General features: G+C 40.7%; 1 protein-coding gene across 2 annotated transcripts in view; it reads right to left on the bottom strand.

The window, feature by feature from the left end:
* The window catches only part of PHEX (phosphate regulating endopeptidase homolog X-linked), a 206293-nt gene that overhangs the window by 177885 nt on the left and 11077 nt on the right, over positions 1-17331 (bottom strand). For both annotated transcript variants that reach the window (XM_003791908.2, XM_012806412.1), the window contains exon 3: positions 12946-13107. In XM_003791908.2, the coding sequence (XP_003791956.1) occupies positions 12946-13107 (162 nt within the window). The remainder of the gene's footprint in view (positions 1-12945; positions 13108-17331) is intronic.

Raw genomic sequence — 17331 nt, 5'->3', positions numbered from 1 at the left:
ATCTCAACACTGGGAGGCCAAGGCAGGTGGATCACTTGAGCACAGGAGTTGGAGACCAGCCTGAGCAAAGTGAGACCCTGTCTCTACTAAAAATAGAAAAACTTGGGGTGGCACCTGTGGCTCAGTGAGTAGGACCCTGGCCCCATATACCGAGGGTGGCGGGTTCGAATCCAGCCCTAGTCAAACTGCAACAACAAAAAGATAGCCGGGTGTTGTAGTGGGCACCTGCAGTCCCAGCTACTCAGGAGGCTGAGGCAAGAGAATCGCCTAAGCCCAAGAGCTGGAGGCTGCTGTGAGTTATGACACCACAGCACTCTACCGAGGGCAACAAAGTGAGACTCTGTCTCTAAAAATAAATAAATAAATAAATAAATAAATAAAACTAGCTAGGCATTGTGGCAGGTGCCTGTAGTCCCAGCTACTCGGGAAGTTGAGGCCAGAGGATCCCTTGAGCCCAAGAGACTAAGGTTGCTATGCCACTCAAACCAGGGCAACAGAGTGAGACTTTGTCTTTAAAAAAAAAAAAAAAAGTTGGGCAGTGTCCATACTCATTCTGTAGGGTGCCAGCCACAGACATGGAGGCTGGCGGGTTCGAATCCAGCCCGGGTCAGCTAAAACAACAATGACAACTGCAACAACAACAACAACAAATAGCCGGGTGTTATGGCAGGTGCCTATAGTCCCAGTTACTTGGAAGGCTAAGGTAAGAGATTCGCTTAAGCCCAAGAGTTGGAGGTTGCTGTGAGCCGTGATGCCATGGCACTCTACCCAGGGTGACAGCTTGAGACTGTCTCAAAAAACAAAAACAAACCCAAAAAAAGTTTATTTAACCTTGTGACATTAACAGTAATAAGAGATTCCATTTATCGAACCTTATGCAGAAGACTTCCCTTGCATCTCCCTGAATTCAGCCAACTATATTACCAGGTAAGAAACTGAGGCTCAGAGAGAAGTGACTTGCCCATGTCCACACAGCTGGTAAGTGTCAGAATCCCAGTGTTTCTTTTAGAGCCCAGACTTGAACCCCATCCTGCAAGTTCTTATTTTTCTTGTCTGGAACTTGCATAAGATCACACCACCAGGGAGTCTTGGAAGGGCTCAGCCTGCCTTATTTCCCCCATCACTTTCCTGCCTCCCTGAGGCCCAGAACATACATGGAGAATGACTGAGGATTCCTCTTCCCCTCCTGTCAAGGGCAAGCCCCAGGTGCATCTCAGGACTCTTCTGGGATAGCACATAGAACTGCAGGCCCAGGAGGAGATGGAGAAAAGGAAAAGCCATTCCTCCCCCCAGCCAGCTGCCTCCACCACTACACCTAGCCAGGTATTCTTTCTTGCCTCTCTTTAGCAAGTATTTACTGAGCACCTCCTATTTTGCAGGCCTTGTGCTTGGTGCTAGAGTCACAGTGACACCCCAAATGGACAAGGTTCTGGCTGTCATGGAGTTTACCATCTGGGGAGGTGGGAATGAGCATAGGTGAGACGAGCAAGTAAGTGGGTACACAAGTAAGATCATTTCAGGGAGAGAGGACACAGATACAGAGGGACTGGAGATAGGGGTCGGGAGGTATTCGTAACAAAGGTGTTCTCTGTCCCTTCCATAGCACTGAAATTAATTTGAGTTATTCCCAGATAGCTCACCTTCCTAGTGGCCCATTCGAGGTTCTAAAGCAACACTGTCTGACAGAAATGTTATCAGAGCCACATATATAATTTCTAATTTTCTTTTAATATTTTTTAATATAATTTTTAATTTTCTAAAATGTAGCTAGCTCCATTTAAATAAGTTAAAAGAAGGTGGGATTATGTTTCATAATATATTTTATTTGCCTACTATATCTCAAAATATTATCCTTTCTACATGTCATCACTGATTATAAATGAAATCCATTCATTAATGTTTACTTTTTAAAAATGAAGTCTACGTTTTAAAAATGAAGTCTTTGAAATTCGATGTGTATTTTACACATACAGCAGACTCAATTCCTGTCAGCCACATTTCAAGTACTCAAAAGCCACATGTGGGCTCAGCACCTGTAGCTCAGCAGTTAGGGCACTGGCCACCTTGCACTGGGGCTGGCAGTTTCAAACCCGGCCCAGCCAGGACCTACTGAACAACAGTGACATCTACAACAACAACAAAAAAGAAAAAATAGCCAGGCGTTGTGGTGAGCACCTGTAGTCCCAGCTACACAGGAGGCTGAAGCAAGAGAATTGCTTAAGCCCAAGAGTTTGAGGTTGCTGTGAGCTGTGACATCACAGCACTCTATGAGGGTGACATAGTGAGACTGTCTCAAATAGTAGCCAGTGGCTACCATATTGAGGTGACCAGTGGCTACCTTATTGAGCTCTAGACTCTTGATTACAATATATACTGGGATACTTTGTGATGTACAAATTGTAATTTCTATGAGGATAATCTAGGGGCTTTATTAGACTCTATTCTTCTATATCCCCCCTGTGGCCAACACAGTGCTTCTTGCTAAATGTGAATGAAGAAACATAAATTATGGTTGTTATTAACAACAATCTTATGACCCAACAGACTTAGAAAGACACATGACATGGTAGATCCCTGGATGTCAGAGTAGAGAGAGAAAGAAATATGATCCTTAATGATGTGGTTTAGCTGTTGGATCAACCCTTACCTGAAGTCCACTTTTCAGTTACGTAAGTCAACATATTTCCTTTATTGGTTAAGCCCATTTGAGTTGGCACCTCTATTACTTGTGATTGAAAGCAATTGATGCCAAGAAAAAAAGTAAATGCTCAGTGAAAGACAATTTTCAAAGATCGTTTAGTATAATAAATAATGCTATGCATTCTAATGTATGTGAAACAAGTACATTTCCCCAGAAGGAAATATCATATAACTCAGAATTAGCATAATGAATAGAGCTGGTTCTTACCAAGCATACTCACTTTATTTGTAATATGAACCACTAATGATAGAAGAACCACATTAAAGCTATAGGGGGAGGGATCAGATCTTAAAATCCAAAGTAAGAGTAAAAAGTAAGACAAGGACACATACTGCGGATGGAAAGGGACACACAAGAAGAAAACCTAAAAGGCTTATCTGGTCCTAGAGATATATACACATTTTCCACAGAGCCTTCAGAGAAAAATTATTTTTTTTTTTTAAACAGAACCTCAAGCTGTCACCCTAGGTAGAGTGCTGTGGCATCACAGCTCACACCAACTCCAACTCCAGGGCTCAAGCGAGTCTCCTGCCTCAGCCTCCCAAGTAGCTGGGACTACAGGTGCCTGCCACAACGCCTGGCTGGTTTTTTTTTTTTTGATTGCAGCCATCATTGTTGTTTGGCGGGCCCAGGCTGGATTCAAACCCACCACCTTAGGTGTATGTGGCTGGCGCCTTAGCCACTTGAGCCACAGGTGCCGAACCAAGAAAAATTATTTGTATTCTGTTTTGACTTTTTTATTTTTATGGATACATAATAGTTGTATGGATTTTATGGGGTACATGTGATTATGTGATATAAGAATATGACGTATAATGATCAAATATGGGTAATTTGGATATCCATAACCTCGAACATTTACTATTACAGTAGAACCTCCATAGACAACCACCTCCCTACATTGACCAGCTCCTTATGTTGACCTAATTTTAACACACTGGACATGCACCACATGTGTGTGTCAGTACAGTAGGCCTAGTTCCTTATGTTGACCACCTCCATATTTTGCCAGTTTGTTACAGTCCCTTGGATGGTCAACTTACACAGGTTCTATTGTATTTTATATTGGGAACATTCCAGGCAGTGGGCCCGGTGACCTGGATGTAGGACTCCGCCACAGTGAGGAGGGCTGGCCCAGGTCGCCTGAGACCTCACACGAGCAATGCCTGCCGATTGCACAGTGATTTGCTGTAAGAACTGCTGGGGATGAAACAATAAAGACTGGAAGCTGAGTTTTTACCCAGAAAAGATTCTTCTAAAAAAAAAAAAAAACATCCCAGAAAAAAAAAATTGGAAGATGAGAAAGAAATATGCCTAAAAGCCAAGTCAGAAGAATCATTTGCATTAAATGAGGCAAAGAAAAATATAGTGAACATGGACACGCCCTCTGAATGTGCAGAATTACTTGATTCATCTGTTTTGGTGAGAGCATCAGCTCCAAAAACAAGAAGTTTGGCTCGGCGCCTGTGGCTCAAGTGGCTAGGGCGCCAGCCACATATACCTAAGGTGGTGGGTTCAAATCCAGCCCGGGTCCGCCAAACAACAACAACGGCTGCAACCAAAAAATAGCCAGGCGTTGTGGCGGGCGCCTGTGGTCCCAGCTACTTGGGAGGCTGAGGCAGGAGACTCGCTTGAGCCCAGGAGTTGGAGGTTGCTGTGAGCTGTGATGCCACGGCACTCTACCCAGGGGGATAGCTTGAGGCTCTGTCTCAAAAAAAAAAACAAAAAAAAAAAACAAGAAGTTTACACAGTAGCATATTAACTCTTAATCTAGTTAAACAAGATACCAGAAAATCAGAATCTACCTTGGAAACAGTAGTTAACCAAGATATGGGTATAGGTGGTTTTCACACATCTTTTCAGAATCTAAACTCTACAACTCTTACTTTGACAACTTCAGATTCGGAAGGTGTCCAACAGTCTTTGGAAACCCGGGAAGTGCTTGTGTTGGAAACATTTCGGATCTACTTACTTCTGGTTATTTTGAAATACACCATAAATTACTGTTAATTATAGTCACCCTGTTGTGCTACTGAACCCTAGATCTTAGTCCTTCTAACTATATTTTCAAACCCATTCCCCAACCCCTCTTTATTTGAAGTTTCTCCTACCCAGCAATTGCTAAAAAGTTTTTAATCTGACAACTTCCTCCTTCCCCTCACACTCCATGTGCTACGTACCCCCATCCAAGTTCAAATGGTATTGAGAGAAATTAAGAAAAATATGAATAAAAACCTTTCCTTTTTTTTTTAAGACAGTCTTACTCTCTGCCCTGTATAGAGTACTATAGCATCATAGCTCACAGCAACCTCAAACTGTTGGCCTCAAGTGATTACCTTGCCTCAGCCTCCTGAGTAGCTGGGACTACAAGTGTCTGCCACAGCACCAGGCTAGTTTTTCTATGTTTAGTAGAGACAGGGTCTCACTTTTGCTAAGGCTGGTGTCAAACTCCTGAGGTCAAGGGATCCACCTGCCTCGGCCTCCCAGAGTGCTAGGATTACAGGCATTTGCCTCCGTGCCCAGCCAAAAATAAACCTTTTCAAGTAAAATTATTTCCTTTTATATTCCAAAAGTCTTCAGTCCAGGCCTAAATCTTCATGCAGCATTCCCTTGCCCACACAGGACAATAGTGATATAGTAATTTGTTACTTCTTGTGTGACATTAAAAACAGCCAACATGGTCTCAAAAAAGTAGGAATCTGGCTTGGCATCTGTAGCTCAGCAACTAGGGCACCAGCCACATACACTGGAGCTGGCAGGTTCATACCCTGCCCGGGCCTACCAAACAACAAATGACAACTGCAACAACAAAAAAAAAACAGATGGGCATTGTAGCAGGTGAAGTCCCAGGTACTTCGGAGGCTGAGGCAAGAGAATGCTTAAGCCCAAGAGTTGGAGGTTGCTGTGAGCTGTGACGCCACAGCACTCTACTAAGGGTGACATAGTGAGACTTTGTCTCAAAAAAAAAAAAAAGTAGGCATCTTCTCTGAGTGGGTACACTCAGTCTATACAGCAGACTCACTCAAAATTATAGCGGGTGAGTTTTCATTAGGAATAAAAAGCCCAGCACAATGGATGGTTGGTCCTTATCATTCCCCCGTGCCCCACTTCCCCACTTTTACCAGTCTGACATCATTTGTTTCAAAGAACTTAATGAAGTCAAGGGTCAGTTTGGTCCATCACCATTATACTGTATACACAGTATGAGAAAAATGACACAACTCATAGATCTTCAATAACCTGAAATTCCAAATTGTTAAAATAACTTTACAGAAGCTGAACTGACGTTTTACTGTTTCTATGATCTGCAAAAGGTGATTTGGCTAGGATCGTTGATAGAAAACACAAGATTACGAGGGGGAGGGAAAAGAGTATTTAATTATGAAGAACCACTTGAATCTCAGCTAGCAGGGATTTACAAATAAGTAACCAAGCTATGAATCGCAATCATCTTTATCAGCTCATTAATGCACAGTCCCCACTTCATCTCATTATTCTGTTGGAGCTGTTTGAAAATAATAAACCACATCTCTTCTCAAAATATTGGCAAAGATGGCTATTCCCTAATAGAGATGATCTGGCCTCTCTTTGAGTCATCTGTCTTCTATTTGACATGAGTGTTCTATCTCATTCATTGCCTCATGTTTCATAAGTACTCATTTGCTAAATTTCCATCTTCTCATTCATAAGCAAACGCACACTATGTCGTCTTCATGGTCACACGAACACAAATTTGGGGGGGGTTGTAGGATGAGAATTTGAAGACAAACACACGACCCCATTCAGCCTTAAAAAAAAAAAAATGTTGCTTCTTGGAGAGAACAAGAAATAATTTTATTTTCCAAGTAGAAATCTGAGTCTTATGTGCCATTTAAAGAAAAAAATTCGCAAAGCCAGGTCGCTGACTTCAATAGAGGGCAATTTTTCATCAGCCAGGTATTTCAAATCCATTTTATTTCACAAATTGGACAGCGGTATCTGTGTGTTCCCTATCAGCCATAAGAAAATGGTATTCTTTTGATTGGTAGTATTGAGTTTTATTTTGGGATGTTCTCTCTTTTTATCAAGGGTGAGGAAAAAGATCTTGACAGTATTCAATACTTTTCAAAGCACAAGATATTTACACAAAGGATAAGACCAGAATAAAACTTAAAGCATTTGATAGACATCACTTCGTGAACCTTAGGACTATCTTTGAAACAGAACAAAAGGGCAAAAGACAAATATTTATTGAGGGCCTGCTATGTGCCAGGAACTAGACCGAGTATGTTATATAGATCATCTCCTTTAATCCTCACAAGGAACCCTATGATACAGGTATTCTTATTTTCATTTTAAAGATAAGAAAACTGAGGTAACTGAGATCAGTAATTGACCCAAAGTGACATAGAGGGCATATGAAAGGGCACTAGGATTCAAATCCAGCTCTTGAGTCTTCAAAACTCATGCTCTGAATGGTTTATAATAAGGAAAAAAACTCATTGTAAAGTAGTAACACAGACATTTATTAGATAAATTATAGAGCATACAGACCCATATAAAGCAGTCATGGCAAATGATGGTACAGATTTTTATTGACTTGAGAAGATGTTCACAGCATGTCAAGTTAAAAGATTATAAAAATAGAATATATCATATGGTCCCCTTTAAAAGACATAATTTTAGGGCTGGGCATGGTGGCTCACACCTGTAATCCCAGCACTCTGGGAGGCAAGTGGATAGTTTGAACTCAAGAGCTCAAGACCAACCTGAGCAAGAGAGAGACCCCATCTCTACTTAAAATAGAAAAAATGGGTAGCACCTGTGACTCAGTCAGTAGGGCACCAGCCTCATATACTGAGAGTGGCGGGCTCAAGCCTGGCCCCAGCCAAACTGCAACCAAAAAAATAGCCAGGCGTTGTGGTGGGTGTCTGTAGTCCCAGCTACTCAGAAGGCTAAGGCAAGAGGATCACCTAAGCCCAAGAGTTGGAGGTTGCTATGAGTTGTGACACCATGGCACTCTACCAAAGGTGACAAACTGAAACTCTATCTCGAAAAAAAATAAAATAAAATAAAATAAAAATAGGAAAAACTAGCTAGCCATTGTGGTGGGCACCTATAGTCTCAGCTACTCAGGAGGCTGAGGCAGGAAGATCACTTGAGCCCAAGAGTTTGAGGTTGCAGTGAGCTATGACACCATGGCACACTACTGGAGGCAAGAAAGTAAGACTGTCTCAAAAAAAAAAAAAAACCCAAAGAGACATATAATTTTATATGAATATTTTCATTTTAAAAGTTATTGCTGGGTATTAGGATCTGAAATACATTTTCTTCTTGTTTACTGATGGTTGGTCTACCATGAACTTGTAGTATCTGGATGGAATGATAAATGGATGGACAGTTGAATGAAGGTAGGTAGATAGACTGATAGACACATAGATAGAGAATATATAAAGAAACGAATTGAAAGATCCAATGCTTAAGGAAAAGAAGTAAAGATTGTCGGCACATTCAGCACATGCGATGTTTGAAAGCTCTATACACTTTAAGAATATCTAATCATCTGTAATATATTTGCAGAGTTCATTAAAAATTCTGTATATACATCTGTAATATCAATATCTATACATTTAGAGACATATTATTTTATCAGCTATCATATAAAAGTACATAAAGTCTTGGCTCAGTGACTGTGGCACAGTGGCTAATGCGCCGGCCACATTCACCAAACGTGGCAGGTTCAAACCCAGCCTGGGCCAGCTAAACAACGACAACTGCAACAACAACAGAAAAAAATAGCCGGGTATTGTGGCGGGCGCCTGTAGTTCCAGCTACTTAGGAGGCTGAGGCATGAGAATTGCTTAAGCTCAAGAGTTTGAGGTTGCCGTGAGTTGTGATGCCATAGCACTCTACCCAGGGCAACGTAGTGAGACTCCATCTCAAAAAAAAAAAAATTTTTTTTAAGTATATAAAGTCTCATTCTCTATATGTATGCAATGTCTATACATTTATAGAGAATAAGAAAGAGTAATAGACCAAATGTAGCAAATAGTAACAATCAGGGAATCTGGGTAAAGGGTTCACAGGAGTGCCTTATACAACTCGTTCAACTTCTCTAAACATGAATTATCTCTAAAGGCAAAGTTTAAAGAACAGATATTTTATATACATGTGGTACAAGATGATACTAATTTTAAGAGACCCTGCTCCACCAGTTGCTCCTCTTCTCTCCACTTGAAGGAAGAACCCCACAAATCAGTTTGTGGATTTGTCCTTCAGAGTGTTTGTCACAGAATAACTTTAGATTTATTGAGTTGCGTCTTTCCCAGGGCATTGATTTATATAGGAAGCCTCCCACCTGGTTTTACAAGGCCCGCACGGTCTTAGTAACGGCATGTGACAGGCCTGGCACACAAAAAGCCACAGACTAATATGAATCATAAACAGAAATGCAAAAGTATGAAACAAAATACTAGCTTATGTAATTCTGGCAGTTTCTTAAAATAAACCATTCATAGGTAGGATTTCTTTTTTCTTTCAAAAGTATAAGTTTAGCTCAGCATGAGGAAATCCAGATTAGTTAAAAGACAGCCCATCTGAGTCTCTTGATAAACGGCAAAGAGGCATTTTTCTTGAACAACACTTTTTGCAAACTAGGAACAACAAAACACAATAAAGAATAACTATCAGAAACAAAAAATGTATGTATTTTGTTGTTGTTGTTGTTGCAGTTGTCATTGTTGGGTTTTTGGTTTTTGTTTTAGCTGGCCCAGGCTGGGTTTGAACCCACCAGCCTTGGTGCATGTGGCCAGCGCCCTGTCTACTGAGCCACACACAGGTGGTGCCCCCAAAATGTATGTATTTACAAGAGAAATACTACAGGCATTACCACTCAGGCTAAAATTAAAATCATAGCCGTTATCATTGTTATTATTCAGCACTGTTCTTTTATTTCTTAACTTTATGATTAGCTATCTTAAAAATCCCAAAGAAGCCACCAAAAAGCTATTAACAAATAAGACAGTTCTAATCAGACCCAATATAGATACATCAAAGCTTCGTTTTACACCAGGCATCAAGGGTTGGCAAACTTTGCCCATAAAGATCAGAGAGTAAATATTTTGGCCATGCATTCTCCAGAGCAACGATGTATCTCTGCCATTGGAGCATGAAAGCAGCCATTGATAATGCATAAATGAATGGACGCATCTGTGTACCACTAATACTCTATTTACAAAAACAGGCAGGGGGTTGGATTTGGCCCACTGGCCATGGTTTGCTGATCCCTACTTTATACCCCAGAAAACAGTAGCTAGAAAAAAGTTAACATTTAAAACAGCAAAAACATATATAAAGACTTAGAAACAAACTTGCTGCAGGGCAATTTTGCTATGTGCAGCAAAAATTAAATTGCGAGTCCTTTTTCAACCCAATGATTCCATTTCTGAGATTTTATCCTGAGGATACATTTAGATAAGGGCATAAGGATGTGTACATAAAGCTATTTATTATGACGTTATTTATACTAAGTTGTCTACTAACATAATCCATGTCTGTGAGAAATGCAGTTCTTCAAAATAGGTTACAGAGTAGTGTGCATAATATCAGCTAAGTTTTTAAATATATGAGTATGCAAATGAGGTTATACACATGGTCCTATACATGGAAAAAAAACCTATAAGGAAATACACCCAATTGTTTTCTTGGCACTTATATCTTTTTCTTTTCTTTCTTTCTTTTTTTCTTTTTTTTTTTGGAGACAGTCTATGTTGCCCTCAGTAAAGTGCTATGGCATCACAGCTCACAGCAACCTCAAACTCCTGGGCTTAAGCGATTATCTTGCCTTAGCCTCCCAAGTAGCTAGGACTACAGGTGCCTGCCACAACGCCTGGCTATTTTTTTGTTGCAGTTGTTATTGTTGTTTACCTGGCCCAGGCCAGGTTAGAACCCGCCTACCTGGGTGTATACACGTGGCCAGCACCCTACCCACTGAGCTACGGGCGCTGCCCAGGCAGTTATTTCTAAAAGTAGATTCGTGAGAAACTTTCTTTCTACTTTTTCCTCTTTTTTGTTTTCCCAACTGAGCTGGGAAATGAAATTTTTCACCTTTAAAAGGAAGCCAGGCTATGGTTAACCAGTTTGATGAAAACATTTCAAATTATATATAAAACCAGCACATAGTGCCCCATGATAGCATTAATGTACACAGCTATGATTTAATTTAAAAAAAAAAAAGGAAGCCAGCAAACAAAACCCCCATGCTGAACAATTTGCTCACATTTCTTATGAATTTTGAAGGAGCCCCTATACAGTATCCTCCTCAAACTAAGTATAATAATACAGATTTAAAATTTTATATTAAGATATCCCAGGAAAGTTCTTTACATTATTATAACCACTTCATTTCCTGAAGATAGAAATCTTTGGGTTACAATTAACGTAAAAAGGAAATACAAGATCTGGAAATCTTATATTTTTCTGATCCCTCAGTGGCACTTCTGTGAGCCTGAGTGTGCACGTATGTACACATCTGTCTATTAAGGAAGAAAAGGCAGAGAAGGGAAATAGGAAATGGACGAGAATGGTAGATGAAGGACTAAGATGAATTAATGTCCTACAGGGAAATAAGTATTAGCAAACCTACTCTTCAAGGTCTTATTTACGGTATGGGAATCTCACCTGGTGGGTTAGAGGAAAACCCTGACACTTGCGAATTCTCATTTATAATTTACCGAGACTAAGTTTGGGTCTCCTAATAGAAAATATAAGTCTGTGCGATTTATAGCTAGTTACGAAATGTAAGCACATTTTCCCTTCCAACTGACAATGGATATCCACTTAATTATGTTGCCAAGAGTTTCACTTGTTATAAAGTGATCTGTATTTAATTCTCAGGTACTTAAAATCTTAGGGAAATGGAAACGGGAAAGAAAGAAAAATGATGATTCTTATAACATCTCAGAAATTCTTTGTGGGTGTTAACTGAATGTAAGTTACCTAGCACAACTCAAAGTTGTCAAAAAGAGAAAAAAAAGCACATACTATTTTTGTCTTCTCAAAACAATTACCTTATCTGGCTTTGAAATCTTCCTACCTCCCTCCTGAAGTGGCTTTCTCCAATAGTTCAGCATAAAAGTTAGGCTCAATGCAAACAGAATATCTTCTAGTCATAAATAGTTCCAACTTTGGGGGAGGGGAGAGTATATGTTTGACCACATATGTGAATATGTGTACTGTGTTTCCCCAAAAATAAGACCTACCCCAAAAATAAACCCTAGGAGGATTTCTATGCATTTGTTAAATATAAGCCCTACCCCCATAATAAGACCTAGTGATGGGCGTGGCTATGCAGATAGCCATGCCCTGCATTTCAGCGCAGAGCGATAAGCAAGACTGGAATACCTTTTATCTGCCACAGCTCCTTTCTCCAAGCTGTTCACACTTGCGCAGATGCTCGTGTGGTAACCGTGGTCGCAGGCATCCTATTGCGCAGGTGGGAACAGCTAGGGGAAAGGAGTTCACACATCACTAGCGCCAGCTCCACCAACAAGGTCGGCTCCCCCTGTCAGGTTCCAGAAGAAGATGACTTAACTGCATTTGAATAAATGGAGATTGTTGTATTATACTTAATAAAAATAAGACATCCCCTGAAAATAAGCCCTAGTGTGTCTTCTTAAGAAAAAATAAATATAAGACAGTGTCTTATTTTCAGGGAAACACGGGTATGTGTACACACATGTGAGTATGTGTGAGTGAGCTTGTCATTGCTAGAAAGCGATGGGAGAAAAGTGAGTCTCCCTAGAGCCAACTTAGAAGTTAACAGGAACAATATGACAACTACAAGGTCATCCAGAGTTCTCAAAAGTGAAGTCAAAAGATGATGAGGTGTTAAGTACATTTTGTAAGCCATGAAAATCCAGGACACAGTGAACAAGAAATGGAGTTAACTCTGAACACAGCAGACAAATAAGTATATTGATAGAACCTAATTTTCATTAGCTTTCCTTTGCTCCCAATCTCATTCAAATGCAATAAGCAGAACTTACTATTATCAGATTCAAACATAACCTACATCAGGCTTGCTTTGAGATCTGGGATACCAGAATTCTACAGCATTTCTGTTCAATTTCCCCCTTAAAAAAATTCTTGGAAACGAATTTAATATGGTTAAAAAGTGAGAAGTCATGCTTCAAATCCTAAACTACATTTTTCTTATCCGGTAGTGCTCTCTGTGATGTGTATCACCCAACCCCGTAGAAACTTACCCTTCAACTTGAGGTCAACATTATGTCTTAGCCAAGGATAAACCCCATAGCTTGGCATATCTTCAGGAATTGGATTATTGTTTATCCAGCCATCACAAGCGAACCGGAAGAAATTATCACAAGGATCCACAGACAGATTCACTTTACTCAGGATGGCAGCAGCTATTTAAAAAGAAAATCATAGGATTAATGACAAGCACTGAATTGTGTACTGTTCTCTTCCAAATTAAACAGTGATTTGATATCAACCAGTACCCAAGCCTTGGCTTTTATATTTCCCCTCAAGTTAACTTTCTGAATCAACTTCACTGTGTTAAATGAGCGAGTGGTTATTAATGCTATTTGTTTTTTCAGGACTATCCTGAACATCTGTGGCCTTCTTTGCCTTATTTGCCTTTTGCAAAGTGACTTTGCTACTCTTCCCAGCAAATGGTAGAGTCTATTTCCACTGCTTTGAATTGGGCTGACCTTCTCACTTGCTTTAACCAATAGAACTGACAGAAGTAGCTTCTTGTGAGTTTCAAAGCTAGGCCTTAAGAGACCTTGGGCTGTCCCTGTTAATTCCCTTTGAATGGAGCCCCGAGGCTGCTCCTTAAAGAGGCCTCCTAGAAAATGAGAGGCCACATGGAAAAGACCCTAGCTAGCACCAAGGGCCAGACATGAGACTGAGGCTATCACTGACCTTGCAGCCCAGGTGACCCTCCAGATGAATGCAGCTGCATGAATGAGCTTAGGCAATATCAGCAGACAAACTGTCCCCCAAACACATAGAATCATGAGAAATTTTAAAGCATTCTTGTTTCGGGGCTCTAAGGTTAGGGGGTGGTTTGCTTCACAGCAAAGGCTAACAGAGGCCCACATGTCATCTATCACAATATTTTAAAGTATATTGTAAATGTTTACAATACACTTTCATAAAGACCTGCAGGCCAGGTATGAATTCTTGAGCCCCTTGACATTTAGTGCAGCTCTCAGAGAAATAAAGTCATGGAAGGGACCCATGTGGGCCCTGAAAGCTAGTGTGTAGGAGAGAGCTACCATCTTGGCCCCAAAGACTCCTTGATAAGGGTAGAGGCATGGCGGAGGAGGGTCAAAATGGGATATTATAAATAAGGGGTCCAGTCCCAGGACAGAACTCTGTATTTCTGTAAGTTAACACAAAGACACAAGAGACTGATCTACCAGTTTTTTCCTCTTTCATAAGTCAATACACCATCGCATACAGAAGATAGTCCATAGATAGGAAATTGGTGCATAAATATGTATCCATGAGCTTTAAAAGAAAGTCTTTCATTACAAAATGAGATGGTCTCAACATTCCTAATATTGAACTTCAACTCTCTCCCAAGTGCCATCCAACTGCTGGCTACCATGCTAGCACCAAGATATGCACCAACTGATGAAAAATAAAAAGCAGCCAATATTTTAATGACATTGGAAAGATGACATTCTGGGCAATGTTTATACTTTAATTATTAAGCCAGATACATTTTTGTTTGAAGCAATGAAAATCTGATGAGTTTTCAGCTACATATGAATGAACTGCCCCCCAAAAGTACAACTGGCATACATTTAGATACACCTCTTAGAGTTTAGTTATATGTATCATTCTTCCAGGTTTCAAAATAAGGCTAGATATTTCTCTAGCCTAGACTTTTCTATGAAAATTTCTAACAGCTTTTTGTCCTCAATGAAGCGAATAATATATAAACATCCTAATTTCTATAGGACTTCAAAATCCCTGCCATTTTTGAACCTCTTCTCCCTCCCCCAAAAAACTAGCAAAAAATTGGTTTAGAAGTTTGATAAATTTCATCTAACATTCTAGGAGGCTAAGGTGGGTGAATTGCTTGAGCTCACGAATTCAAGAGCAGCCTGAGCAAGAGTGAGATCCTGACTCTACCAAAAATAGAAAACCTAGGGTGGAGGGAGGGGGTTTGGAGGGATCACTTCTGAGGTTTATCTTATAGGGGTACAGGTGAATCTTTCTAAGAGTAGAATGTGAACGTTTTAAAGCAATAACTGAGAAAATGACATGAAGGCTGTGTTGACCAGTTTGATGGAAGTATTTCAGATTGCATGTGAAAACCCCACACTGTACCCCAGAAGTGCATTAATGTACATAGTTACAATTCAATAAAAAAAAAAAAACAAACAAAAATAGAAAACCTATCAGGGGATTGTGGCAGGCACCTGTAGTCCCAGCTACTTGGGAGGCTGAGGCAAGAGGATCACTTGAGCCAGGAGTCTGAGGTTGCTGTGAACTATGATGACACCAAAACACTCTACTCAGGGCAACAGAGTGAGACTTTGTCTCAAAAAAAAAAAAAAAAGCACCTGTAATCCTAGCACTCTGAGAGGCTGAGGAGGGTGGATTGCCTGAGCTCACATGTTCAAGACCAGCCTGAGTAAGAGCAAGACCCTGTCTCTAAAAATAGCCGGGTGTTATGGTGGGACCTATAGTCCCAGCTACTTGGGAGGCTGAGGCAAGAGAATCTCTTGAGCCCAAGAGTTTGAGGTTGCTGTGAGTTGTGACACTAGAGCACTCTATCGAGGATGACAAGTAAGACTCTGTCTCAAAAAAAAAAAAAAAAAAAAGAAGTTTGATAAATTTCAAGTTGGCTTAATTTTTGTTTTCCAGAACTAATCTGGTTGTCTCTAATTACATTTTTACTTGCTTCTACTATTATATCATTAATATTTAATATAAAAATATGCTAAAAGATAAAAATCTTCCTTTTGTTTTCATTTCTAGTTACTCTGTGCAGCCACAGAATGAATCTGCCATGTGATAACTCAGGGACTTGGCTCACATCAGCCCCGGTCCCACACAGCATCCGCAGTCACACAGGGAGCCCTCACACACATTTTGATTCACAAAAGCGCAGTGTTTTCTGGCCTCCTTCCCAAACTTCCCCTGCCCCCACCCTCAAAAATATCTTCTCCATCTTCTCAGCATTCTTGCAGGTACCTGGGAAAATTGCAAGATCAGCTCTGACCTTGCCCCTGACACAAAAACTGGGGAATACATCACTCGCACTGAATTTGGAAAGGAGCCCACTGAGTGAGAAAATTCTAGCTTCGCCTCCCAATTCATCATTCACGATACACAGCAGGGCACAGGGCTGCACTTGCTGCAGGGAAACTGTGACTTCAAATTGCAAGGGATCATAGTTGTCAAGACACCAAAACTCCTTTCCCCCTCTTCAGCTCCATGGAGAAAACCTAGAGAGTATTGTTTTAATAAAAGAAATATGGTGATGAAGGAAGCCTGTGAAAGCTCAGGCTGCGAGCTCTCCCAAGTCGCTGTGTGTAAGGTTAATTGGCAGCAGTCTCCAGCTCGTGTTTATGTGGGAGAAGTGGAGGCATCCTCTCCATTACACCAGCCTGAGTTTTTAGGTTTAATCAGGGCTCAAGGGAGAGGGTAGTAGCAATAATAATAATAATTAAGCCACCCGCAGTGGCTCACACTTGTAATCTTAGCACTTTGGGAGGCCAAAGCAGGAGGATTACTTGAGGCAAAAAACAACAAAGTGAGACACACACCCATCCTACCACACCCTTGTCTCTACAAAAACAAAAGTTAGCTGGGCATGATGGTGTGTGCCTCTAGTCCCAGCTACTCGGGAGGCTGAGGAAGGAGGATCACTTGACCCCAAGAGTTTGAGGATACACTGAGGTATGATAGTGCCACTGCACTACTACAGACTGGGCAATGGTGTAAGACACCATCTCTCTAAAAATCAGTAATAGTAAATAAGGGCCGGGCACAGTGGCTCACGCCTATAATCCCAGCACTTGCATTGCCTGAGCTCACGAGTTAGGGTTAGGGTTAGGGTTACCTGACCAGCCTGAGCTACAATGTGACCCCATCTCTAAAAAATAGCCAGACATTGTAGCAGGCACCTGTAGTTCCAGCTATTTGGGAGGCTAAGGCAAGAGGATCACTTGCGCCCAAGAATTGGAGATTGCTGTGAGCTGTGACACCATGGTATTCTACCAAGGGTGACCAAGTGAGACTCTGTCTCAAAAAAATATATAATAATAATAATAATAATAAAGTCACTAACATTGAGTGTTTCTTCTGTGCCAGGAACTATGCTAAACTGTTATCAAACAATATGTCATTGTCATAAACTCTAGAGTCAGACCACTCAGGTTTGAATGGAAAAACACCATATGATAACTAAGAAACTTAGGTTTCTTAACCTCCATGTCTTAGTCCTCTCACCTGTAAAATGGGAATAAAAATAGCCCCGCAGAGGATCATCGTGTAAAATAAATGATTAAATACATATATAAAGTGCTTAGAATAGTGTTGGCCGGCCCAACCGGCTAAGGTGCCAGCCATGTACACCTAAGGTGGCGGGTTCGAATCCCCAGCCC

This window comes from Otolemur garnettii, unplaced genomic scaffold (genome assembly GCF_000181295.1).
Source record: "Otolemur garnettii isolate 467f Iridium unplaced genomic scaffold, OtoGar3 scaffold00051, whole genome shotgun sequence".
NCBI classification, from domain to species: Eukaryota; Metazoa; Chordata; class Mammalia; order Primates; family Galagidae; genus Otolemur; species Otolemur garnettii.
The sequence above is the reverse complement of the archived record's forward strand: the minus strand, read 5'-3'. Positions and strand labels throughout refer to the sequence as shown.